At 41.4% G+C, this 12,707-nt stretch overlaps 1 protein-coding gene and 1 non-coding gene across 6 annotated transcripts in view; both read left to right on the top strand.

The window, feature by feature from the left end:
- gli2a (GLI family zinc finger 2a) overlaps positions 1-12,707 on the top strand; it is a 510,119-nt gene that overhangs the window by 149,097 nt on the left and 348,315 nt on the right. For all 5 annotated transcript variants that reach the window (XM_073026911.1, XM_073026859.1, XM_073026885.1 and 2 more), the window contains exon 3: positions 2,079-2,226. In XM_073026911.1, the coding sequence (XP_072883012.1) occupies positions 2,109-2,226 (118 nt within the window). In that variant the 5' untranslated portion in view covers positions 2,079-2,108. The remainder of the gene's footprint in view (positions 1-2,078; positions 2,227-12,707) is intronic.
- Positions 723-829, top strand: LOC140722403 (U6 spliceosomal RNA). The gene has a single exon (XR_012097608.1). It is a non-coding gene; the product is annotated as a U6 spliceosomal RNA (small nuclear RNA).

Below are 12,707 nucleotides of genomic sequence, written 5' to 3'. Positions count from 1 at the left end.
ACACACACCACAAGAAAAAAGCATCGGAAAACTGAAGACCAATGTAAAGTACAGTCTAATAATCACATAAATCTCAGAGTATCGAAAACATCTATCCCTTATTCATTGAGCCTAAATCTTGCAAAGGGCGGCAGAATAGTGTAGTGGTCAGCTCATTGCTTTCCAATACCAGAGACCCAGCTTCCATTCCCACTGTTGCCTGTAAGGAGTTTGTACATTCTCCCCATGACTGCGTGGGCTTCCTCCCACACTGCAAAGATGTACGAGTCAATAGGTTAATTACTCACGTGGGTGTAATTGGGTGGCATGAGCTCATTGGTCAGAAGGGCCTATTACTGTGCTGTGTTTTGAAATAAATAACCATTCAACAGCTCCTTCACCCATAGGGCTTCAGTGACTGAAGAAGGCTGATTAAGTATGGACAAGAAATGTTGATTTTTGCAATAAAAATAAAGATTCCAAGAAAGAATATTACTAAAAATGAACTTAAATAATGTCACCCAGCTTCCTTCAAAATAGGGAAAATGTGGGAGGGTGTGGGGAAAGGAATGGATACTGACTCTTGTGGGAGAGGTTTTAACGTTCACCATTGGACAGAAAAGTAGTGGCATAGGATCAGATGTATGCTACACGGATATTAACCTGTAGTTATATAGCACCTTTGTCAGAATAATATACTGAAGAGCACTAAAGTCCATTACATTTGCAACTATTAATAACATGCGCTCACTTTGGCAGTGCATATACTGAATTCAGACCGATACAGAAAAGATTAGCATGGCCTCTGCGCAAGTATGACACACAAATTCATGTAGCGTTCCACATTTTTAGGGTGGTGCGAGTGTGGGACGAGCTGCCAACAGCAGTGGTTGGTGGATGTGGGTTCAATTTCAGCACTTTAGAGAAATTTGAATAGATACATGGATGAGAGGGCCAGGTGCAGATCAATGCGTCTGGGCAGGTTAATGGTCAACACAGACTAGATGGGCTGATGGGCCTTTATCTGTGCTGTAGTTTTCTATGACTCAATATTCCCGGCATCGTGCTGCTTAGAATATGCTCTGTGTTGTTTTTGTGGTGCTTGAACTCATAATCTTCTGACTTGGGACTCGGTGTTACCAAGGCCATCACCTGAGCAAGGACTTGGCAAGGAAGCAAAAGAAGCATTTTGGATAAATTTGGATAGGCACAGGGATGGAGGGCTATGACTGGTGCAGGTCAATGGGACAAGACAGATTAATATTTCGGCATGGACTAGAGTCTAGAGCAGGGGTTCCCAACCTGGAGTCCACGGACCCCTTGGTTAATAGGAAGGCTCCATGGCATATAAAAATGTTGGGGACCCTTGGATGACAGTCATAGAGCACTGCATCACAGACACAGGCCCTTTGGCCCATCTAGTCTATGCCAAACTAAAGGGCCCATTTCTGTGCTGTAGTGCACTAGGCTTCCATTATCAATATTGGACGTTTTGTCACGTAAGTAAGTATTAGAATGGCTTATTCAGTTTGCTGCATCTTTACGGATGAGGACCTTTGAGGTTATAAGGAGATTTTTAAAGAAGGGCAAGGTGTAGAGGGAGACCTATCTCCATTCACAAATGCACATTTCCTGAAATTTCTGTTTCTTATTCCTGAGCTCACATCATTTTGCTTCTGCACACTGTAAGTTGCCTTTGGTCCAAGCAGCAGATGTGCTGAGACTAACAACCTTAATGCTGTAAACCCGGTGAGTGGATCCAGATTGTATATGAGGAAAGAACTATATTGTAACGGCTGCAGGTCCTAACACAACCGGCCACAATGAATCCTTTTATTTAGTTCTGCAATAATTGCTGTTTAATAGCAGTAAACACAGCAATCTGTGATTGTGCTTGACAGGAACAGAAACGGGTTCCCATGCTCTATTAAACACCTTAACTAGTGGTCTTAATGTTTATTCAAGAAAGAAGCTGTTTAATTCCTCACACACCCCATAATTGCCCAGTGTATAAATGTTTATCGCTCAGTTAAGAAACTTCAGGCAACCTGTTTGGTTCAGTTTTCCCTCTGTATTGATTGCTTGCTCTTGGGTCTTAGGTTCCCTTTACTGAACTATGATCAGCTACCATGGCAGCCCAAGCACAGACCACTGCCTCTGAAAAGAAAGAGGGGAAGAGCTCCATTATCGAAGGGGATGTCTTCGGTGAGGCAAACAAAAAGTCAGCAGGCTCCACAGCAGCGCGAGGTATGTTTGATGCTTTTCTTAATTGTTTGCAGAGACAGCGGGCATTGCTGGCACGACAGGCGCTTACTGCCCATCCCTATCCTCCCATACACAGAGTGGCTTACTAAGTCAACTCAGAAGACAACTAAGAGTCAAAGAGTGTGGAGTTGTGTGTATCTGGACCGGCTAGGGACAGCGATTCCGTCCGTTAATGGATGTTATTGAACCAAAAGGTTTTTAAGAGCAGCCCTGCAGTTTCATAGTCATGAGTTAGCTTTTTAATTCCAGATTTATTTACTGAACTGTTTTTAATTTGTTCAGCTATCATGGAGGGATTTGAACCCAGGCCTCTGGATATTAAATCCAGTGAAGTAATCATCCTGAAACTGCACTGCCATGTGAGAATTGGCACTGAAATCACTCCCTCCGATGCGCAGAAAGAAATAAATCCAATTCCCACTTATTCAGCACGTACCCTGCTCATTCGACAGGACCACTGAGACGCTGAATCTGTACTGGTAGTCAACGTGGAGGCAAATAGTGTGTGGAGTTTAAACACTGGCACAGGCACAAGGTGGAATAATGTGTCCTGTGTTGCACTTTCTGTAGAACTTGATGAATGTGGTGAACAATCTGGCATCGTTCATATCTGCAAGGAGTCGACTGACTGTGCAACTAGTTAATGTTAGAGCCAAGTGGAAGAAGTACTGGAGGCGGCTGACTTCCTCTTCTTGTGTAGTTACCACCAGCTTTTGATTAGGGCCCTGTGCATTGCAAGTCAGCTCAAATGCAACCAGACTGTGTTTGAGTGATCCAGTGGCTAACTTGTTGCATTTGTGTTTGGATTTCCTGGATTCTGCATGGTTATGGAGTAATTGTTTTGAATTTTGTTTCTTGTCGAGGTAATGGTGTAATCATTTGTTGCAGATCCTATACAAACCTACAGTGTAGGAGATTGAGGGGAGATTTAATAGAGGCATACAAAATTATGAGGGGTATAGATAGGGTAAGTGCAAGCAGGCTATTTCCACTGCGGTTGGGTGAGACTGCAACCAGAATTCATGTGTTAAGGGTGAGAGGTGAAAAGTTTAAGGGGAACATGAAGGGGAGTGCCTTCGCTCAGAGTAGTGAAAGTGTGGAATGAGCTGCCAGCTGAAGTGGTGGATTCAATTTTAACGTTTAAGGGAAATTTGGATAGCTACATGGATGGGAGGGGATGGAGGCCATAGGACAAGGCAGATTCTGTTCAGTATGATCTAGATGAGCCAAAGGGCCTGTTTTCTGTGCTGTAGTGCTCTATGACTCTAATTGGATTGGTTTCATCTCTGAGTTTGCTACTGGGTTGTCCAAAACTCAAAACACTATAAATGACCTACCATTGTATACTTTGTTCATTCTTGGTTCAATGCCAGTGATGAAGTGAATCATTGGAATCCTTTGGCCTGTAGTTGACGTTACACAAGAGTTGTCACTCCTGATATGTACATGAAAGGATGTTAATCTTTGGAACATTTGGACGTGCTTGGTTCTGGGATGAGTCTGCTCCTTCAGACAGAATGCACAATGTTTTCTTTGGTGAGAAAGATAAAACAGCTCATCCTAGATACTTCTCTTGAGACTGACCTTGGTCATCATGTCTCGTAAACCTTTGAATAATGTGAAAAATATGTAACTGACTGACGTTGGGATGAAATTTTTCACTTCCCCAGCCTGTTTTACAGACATTTGTAGACGCCTCAGGTAGCCCGGTAATTGAGAGAAATATGATTTGCATTTTAGATCCATGTTCAAAGTTCAAAGTAAAATTTATTATCCAAGTACATATATGTTACTATATACAATCCTGAGATTCATTTTCTTGTGGGCATACTCAATAAATCTATGGAATAATAATTATAACAAGATCAATGAAAGATCAGCCAGTGCAGAAGACAACAAACTGTGCAAATTTAAATATAAATAAATAGCAATAAATAATGAAAACATGAGATAACAAGATAAAGAGTCCTTAAAGTGGGATCATTGGTTGTAGGACATTTCAATGATGGGGGAAGTGAGTGTAGTTATCCCCTGCTGTTCAAGAGCCTGATGATTGAGGGGTAGTAACTGTTCTTGAATCTGATGGTGTGATATCCCAAATGCAAAAAAAAGAAACTTCTGGAAGAACTGAGGAGGTTAAGCAGCATCTGTGGTAGAAATGAAATGACAGATGTTTTCATTTGAGACCATCTATCAAGGCTCACCAGGGTCCAGCAGTTTGATGTTAAACCTGCAAGACCATCAAGTTCACGATTCAAATATGGCAGTTTTTTTTAACCATATTCTTCTGCTTTCTCCCTGTAACACTTAATCCCTTTACAGTGAAGAATCTCAGCATATGCACACCCAATTATTTTGCCACCGCAGCACCATCTTGCAATGATTCCACAGATTCACTATTCTATGGCTGAAGAAATTCTTCCACATCCCGGTTTTAAGCAGACATCTCTTTATTCCAAGGCTGTGCCCTTGAATCTGAGACTTGTCTACTAACGGAAACATCCTGTCCACATTCACGATAACCAGACCTTTCAGTATTTGTAGGTTTCAATGAGATCCTCCCTCGTTCTTCAGAATTCCATCAAGTACAGGCCCAGAGCCATCAAACACTGGAATTCTGTTTCATATTCCAGAAACTACAGTCTTTACAGTTTCCATATCTTCATATTTTGTTTGATATAGAAGGCTGCCTCAGCTTATAAAATCCAGCCCACAGAACAATCCCTTTCACCCACTGCTTTGGTCCCTATATAACATTATTGCAGCCACTCCCTCTCATACTCAGCTACGTCCTAGGGACAATTGCCATGATTATTTAACTTACCACTCTGCATGTTTCAGAGATAATTACAGGATTTGTTACAACTCATGTTCTCTGTATTTTTTTTATTTACACAATTTGTCTTTTGCTCATTGGTTGTTTGTCAGTATTTGTTTATGTATAGTTTTTTTTTAATAAATGCTATTGTCTTTCTTTATTTTTCTGTGAATGCCTGCAAAAAGTGAATCTCAAGTATATGGTAACATGTACATACTTTGGTAATGAATTTTATTTTGACTTTCACTTTGACATGCGAGGTTACTGGAACCTCTGGAAGGAAGTGAGAACGTGCAAGTTATGCTGACAGCAGCAGAAGTAGGGATTGAACCTGGATCGTTTGAGTTGGAGCGCTGCTAGCTATGCCACCATTTCATCGTATTGAAGCAGGCATGTTTTCCTTCATTGCATCCTGTTTGACAGATATGGGTACAATGAAGCTCAACTAATTTCCAAAACCTCAAATCCTTCAATATTATGAGGAGAGTTATTCAAATGATTGACACTGGGATCTCAGCTCACATAATGCACAGCCATCTTTATTCTAGCTAGCAGTGTTGGCCCTACAATGTTACATTTGCTTTGTAGTTCACAATATGAAGGCCACGGTAACCTGCCCACTTACTGTCACAAACTGATATACGTGATCAATAAATATTCCTGAGTTTCTTACTTATTTGACAAGATATTGGTAGATCATGGAGCTACACAAAACCTTAAGACCTACTGTAGGAGCAGAATTGGGCCATTTGGTCCATCAAGACTGTGCCATCATCCCATCTTGGCTGATTTAATTCTCCTTTCAACCCCATTCCCCTGCTTTCTTCCTGTAACCTTTGATCTCCTTACTAATCAAGAACCAATCAATCTCTGAGCATAGAACATAGAAGATTACAGCACAGGAACAGGCCATTCAGCCCACAATGTTGTGCCAGACCAGCTAAAAAGCAAATTATAAACACACAAACACTATTCCCTCTTACTTACACCATGTCCGTAGTCCCCCATCTTCCTTACATCCATGTGCCTATCTAAATGCCTCTTAAAAGCATCCAATATATTTTCCTCTACCACCGTACCAGGTAGTGCATTCTAGGCATCTGCGACACTGTGAGTAAAAAACTTATCACTCACAGCCTCCTGTGGGTAGAAGCCAAGAGCCATCAAACACTCCTCACACATTAATCTTTTCATTCCCAGGATCACTCATTCATGGACTCCAAAATGAACAAAATCATCTATTCTATATAACCCATAATATTCTTCACCTTTCTAATTTTCCAAGCTACATACAGAAGGGAGACGCAACACCGTGATTGGAGTTATGAGCTTAGAAAGTCAATCACATAGATCATTTTCTGATTTACTCAAAGGAAAATTGCATCCTCTCATTGCTAAATACAATAATACAATTTCCAAACTGTTCAGCACCTCTCTGGAAGGTCTCGCGCACTTCTTAGAGTGAATCATGCTTTCTTGAATTCTGCATGTGTTGTGCAAGGGATGACAAAATTTTTTCACATTATACTTCTTTTGGGGCATTGGGGAAGGCAGATCCGCGAATGTCCACTGATGATTGAATAATATTCAGTACCATTTGGAATTCCTGATGGAAAGAGAAGGTCCACAGCTATGTGACGCTGGGCAGTCAGATATGGCCAGTTAAGTGGTAGGATGTTCTCCGTTTCCATGGATGAGTGCAGTTCCATCACTTCTCAAGATGCTTATCCACTGAGGGCAAAGCTTCGGAGGTATGCTACCTCCGATCTAAACTTTCATTCCCCCACCTTCGCTCATAGTGACTGTAATATGGAGCAGCTTTTGAATGCTTTGCCTAGTACCTGCCAAAACCATGATATCTGGAGCTTCACTTCCACGTGTCATACTGACGTTGAAATATATAACTGCTCCCTCATTGTGACTGATCTAAGTGCTGGAACTCCCAGTCCAATAGCACTGAAAGATTGTACAGGTTTAAAAGGCAACTTGTTGCCAACTTCTCAAGGGCATTTAAGGAGAGGTAATAAATGCTGTCGTAGCCTATGATTCAGGTCCCCAAGAAAAAATTGGTACTAAAACAAATATGACCAAATTATCCTCGGGGCAACAAGATTGGTGTAATAATACAGCCTTGAATTGTGAACCTTTTAAGGTAAGTCACACAATTATTTTTCAGCCTCAGATAGCATGAAGTATATTCACCCGCCCAACCTTCCCATGTACCCTTCTCTCCAACACCCCAGTAAATTTTATTATCAAAGTAAATATATGTCACCACATCTAGTCTAAAACCTCTACCCACATTCCGGGCCCTTCTCAATTCTCTAACACCCATAATTGAGATGATCTCTACAGCAGATTCACATCTCCTCACTCTTGGCCATTGACATCTGCTGACCCTCCCCTGCACTAAAATTGGTCCAATCTTGTTTGTAGCTTGTCTCTCATCCCCAGTCATGCATGCAGACCTCCATCCTGTCCACCTCAGGCTTGTCCACCACAGCAGGCCAGGTCCATCTTTGATTTCTTTCAGTCTCTCTTGCTCCACAAAGCCACCTTGTTTGACTTCCTGATCCAAAGCCTGCTCAGATGGGTTGATGAATCTGGAATACTGGACCTTTGTCTATTAACTTGTCACCCTGCATCACTAGGGCTTCCAGCTACAAAATCATTTCAGTCAGTAACATGAGAAGTTCTGCAGATGCTGGAAATCCAGAGCAACACACATGAACAAAATACTACAGAAATTCAGCAGGTCAAGCAACATCTATGGAAATGAATAGATAGCCGACATTTCAGGTCGAGATCTTGCTTCAGGATTGAGAAGGAAGGGGGAAGATGCCAGAATAAAAAGGAGGGGGGTGGGAAGGAGGCTAGCTGGAAGGTGAAAGGTGAAGCCAGGTGAGTGGGAAAGGACAAGGACTGGAGAAGAAGGAATCTGATAGGGAAAGGAGAGTGGATCATAGGAGAAAGGGAAGGAGGAGGGGACCCAGGGGTATATACAGGCAGGTGAGAAGAACTTCTCCCAAGCAGGATGACCTGACAAATGACCAAACAGACCTCACTCTGCTGTTATTTTGATTAAAGAGAATTGGATACTGATAGCCTTCTTTAATAATGTTTTAAAAAAGGTTTCAGATTTTATTTTAAGAAGGTGGGTCATGTGGGTTTATGTATTTTTTGATTCCCCTCTTATTATTTTTAACATGTTTGAAGATGTCAAGAGAGAAATGATAAAAGTCTGGTGTAATCAAGTTTAAAGAGTTGGTCCTTCTGAACTCAGGACCCAATCATCTGACCATTATGTAAAAAATAGTAATGAAGTGCTCAAATGGCTGGCTAGCAGTAAAATTGTATCCTAATCCAAGAAAAGGCAGACAATCTCCCAGAATGTGATGCAGGTGCTGATTGAAAGGCATCTTTGAAGTGGAAATTTGAATCCTTATTTTTTCTCTCTCTTAACTTCTCGTTTGGTTTTGATGTTCTAATGAAGAGCCTGCCAGCCTGACCCATCGAGTAATGACTAGTACTTGATTGATCATTAGAAGGGAGTTACGGAACTGATGGAGGGCAGCAGCTTCCCCTTTACAAAGGAAGAATTTAACAAGTGAAGCTGGCAGGTTATTAAGTGAGCACACATTTTATTTTTACGCCTTCACACTCACTGGGGCTGCCGCACATGTCCGTGTAATCGCAATGCGCACCCACGCTCTGGAGCAAGCCATTGTCTGCTACATCCTTTGAGGTGTTTTGGAGAGACATAAAGTGCGATGCCAGCACCCAGACTTGCTTATAGGGTAAATGGGTCAGTATCATTGCTCTGCTGTAGAAAGTGCAGTGGAAAAGTTGCTAGTTTTTTTTCTTCTTCTGGTAAAATTATACTAGAAGGGCAAAAACATCCAGAGAAATTTAAGCTGCAGTGTTTTCTGTTTACGTACTCACTGCCTGCAGATATCACTGGCATTGCCAACTATTTATTGAGTTACAATGTGGAACAGGCCCTTCTGGTCCTTCAACCTGCCCCACCCAGCAGCTCCTGACTTAAAGCCAGCCTAATCACAGGACAATTTACAGTGACCAGTCAGCCTACTAACCAGTAGGTCTTTGGACTGTGGGAGGAAACCGGATCACCCAGAGGAAACACACGGAGTCACGGGGAGAACACACAAACTCCTTACAGGCGGCAGCAGGAATTGAACCAGGATCACCTGTACTCTAAAGTGTTGTGCTAACCACTGATTTTTGCTACTGGGGAGGGGACATTTAGGACTCAAGCCCATTCTGAGGTCCAGGCAACACGAAACAAGGAAAAATAATTTCCTTACCTGAGTTTTTTCTGACAATTTAGAAAAATCATAATTGAAACTAACTTTTAATTCCATTAAAATTCCATTAATTCCTTCGTCACGTCCTGACGAAGGGTCTCAGCCCGAAACGTCGACAGTGCTTCTCCCTATAGATGCTGCCTGGCCTGCTGTGTTCCACCAGCATTTTGTGTGTGTTGCTTGAATTCCATTAATGTTCAGCAATTTGAATTTAAACCATTGTGGAATTTAAATTAATTCCTAAGATTAATGATTTAGGCCTTTGTGGCTCATTCTAGGATTCTTGCATATTTTCCCTCTCAGAACTTGCAAGGAGGGATTCTCTTCAGAATTGTGTAACCAACTTGTTTTATCTGTTATTTTCTGTATATAAAATGCATACTCAAAATCACTCCACATTCAACTAGTTCTGAGACGATAATAAAGGGTGGGTTTGCCTTTTTGTGTTTGAATTGCAACTGCTCTGAAAGATTGCTGCTTTTTATCAGTGCATAACACTTTTCCTGTTGGCAGCAATGGGAAAATGGATATTTCTGATGAAAGACATAAACTAACTGTGACCTGTTTTAGTACAAAGTATACTTGACATTCAGTATGTGAACAGTAATTTCTCCATCCAGGTAGTTCTGGCAAAGCTCCCATTGACAGATTAATTTCAATCATTGCTGATAATCGGTTGTTCCTTATGCCATATTAAGAATTACCTCCTCATGACCTTCCTGCAGGGCTGGGACCACATTCCTTGCTTTAAATGATACCAGCTTACTAGTTTTCACTTGCCTCTACACACTGATCACTCATAATACTCCCCAAACTCAACCTATGCGCTTGCTTTACTGGTTCAGTATTTTGTACCTTCTCCCCATGGCCACGTGGGTTTTCTCTGTACGATCCAGTTTCCTCCCATAGTCCGAAGATGTACCAGTTGATAGGTTAATAGGCAATTGTAAATTGTCCTGTGAATAGAATTGAGGGGTTACTGGGCAGCACGGCTCGAAGGGCCAAAAGGGCCTATTCTGCACTGTATCTCAATAAATAAAAATAAGTAAATCAGTCTTTTTTTTAATATGGTCAGGGCAAAATAAACATTTTCAGATTGCATAGACATAAATATCTTGTCATGTTTTTGGTGAACAGAATAAAATATGCATGAAGACTTTTTCCACTTCAGTTCTGTCCTGAATGATGTTGGTGTTCTCAAATATTGTTAAAATACAACCTTATTACCTTCATGTCAAAGTATAATTTACTACTTGAGTGTTACTAGGCTGCAGATGTGGAATGAGAGCTTGTTCACTGTCCTGCTCCTTCAGTCAATTCAGCATCACTCCAGCCTTCAGCTGGTATTATATCTGGCTACATTTACTTTCTTGTCCACAGTAATTTATTTGCGCCAATTTGCTCACTATCAAAGGACACACATATTGTTCAGTTTTAATGCGTTATTTACACATAAAATAACCTATTTACAACTGCGAGAGTGCCGCAGGGAGAATGAATGGTCTTCTGTTCCCACCTATCTGTTATATCAGAGTTTAACAATCTGTTTTGCTAATAGAATCATTTATCACACCGGGCTAATTTATTGCGCATTAGCTGTATGGGTCTCCTTTCCTCTGATCAAAAGAAACAGAATCAGTGTAATGAACTCAAAGGCATTGTTTAACCCATTCACTGACGCAATACCGCAGGATGAAAATTAATGACTATTTTCTTTGGAGGGATAGTAATTACACAGCTAGTACATATTGTTGGCATGTGCTCGAGTCCTAATATTTTTGCGTGAATTCTTTTTGTAACTCCTACAATATATTGAGGCAGCTTAAATTAGTTGATAATAAATTCTGTTATTCTTCAAATAATTACAGGAACTGGACAGGATTAAAAAAAAACATTTTAAGGATATCAGGTCAATTGTTGGATAGGGCATCTGTTCTACGAAGATGTCCTTCATGCTGAGGTTAGACCTACGAACCCTGGCTGGAGGTTTCATCAAGTATCTTCCTCCTCCAACCATCCTACCCAATAAACGAAAAATACCCAGAAATTAAAAATAAAAAGAAGTGGTTAAAACCCCCCTCAGAACTGTCTAGAATTGCTAGCAGCTAAGCTTTCCTCTACATGGGTGAGTCCAGCCACAGAATCTGTGACCACTTCACCAAGCACGTTCCCTCTGTCCACTGTGGCGATCTGGATCTCCTTGTGGTCAACCACTTTAATTCTCCTTACCATTTCCCCACTAACATGTCTGCTGTAGGCCTCCTGTTCTGCCAAGTGCAAATTAGAGTAACAGCACTTCATATTCCTCTTCAGTATCTGCAAACTTGCAGCATAAATATAAAATTCTCAGCTTCTGGTTACTGCTCCCCTCTGCCCTTTTTCTTCTCTTCCATATCAAGATATCCCCATCTCCTCCCTCACCCTCTTCACCCACCCATTACCCACATAGTCCTCCCACTCTTTCTTCTCTCTACTTCTCTCCTTTTATTCCATGTTCCATCTTCCTCTCCTATCAGATTCCATCATCTTCAACCCTTTGTCAACCCACCTATCACCTCCTAGTTTTTAACACCATTCCAATGTTCTACCCTCTTCCATCGATCTGTCACCTCCAGGTTCCTCCACCAATCGCCTCTCCTACCCTCTCCCTTCACCTGTATATGCTGACTATATGTCTTTTTTCTTTGTCCAGATGGAGGGTCTCAACCTAAAACATCAACTATCCACTTCTCTCCATAGATGCTGCCTGACCTACTGAATTCCTCCAGTGTTCTGTGTATAAGCCCTTAACAGGAGTCCAACAATAAAACCAGTGCCTTACTTTGAGAGACCCCAGGAGTAAGCCTGACCTCTGATGCTGTCTGTGAGGAATTTTCACTCTCTATGTATGAGGGGTGATTGATAATTTTGTGGCCTAAGGTAGAAGGAGTCAATTTTAGAAAACCTAGCACATTTATTTTTCAACATAGTCCCCACCTACATTTACACACTTAGTGCAGTGGTTGTGGAGCATATGGATCTTGGACCTCCAGAAAGTGTCCACAGCACGGGTGATTGATAAGTTTGTGGCGTAAGGTAGAAGGAGATGAGTTATACAGCTCTCGTTACATGCACATGCAGTTCAACTCTTTGAGTGATTATGCAGAAAGTTTGAAGTTAATAACTCATCAGGGGTGATTGATAAGTTCGTGGCCCAAGATAGACGGAGATATTAACTTCAAACTTTCTGCATAATCACTCAAAGAGTTGAACTGCATGTGCATGTAACGAGAGCTGTACAACTCATGTCCTTCTACCTTAGGCCACGAACTTATCAATCA

The sequence above is a fragment of the Hemitrygon akajei genome, chromosome 2 (genome assembly GCF_048418815.1).
Source record: "Hemitrygon akajei chromosome 2, sHemAka1.3, whole genome shotgun sequence".
Lineage (NCBI taxonomy): Eukaryota > Metazoa > Chordata > Chondrichthyes > Myliobatiformes > Dasyatidae > Hemitrygon > Hemitrygon akajei.
Note: the sequence above shows the minus strand (reverse complement) of the source record. Positions and strands in the feature narration are given on the sequence as shown.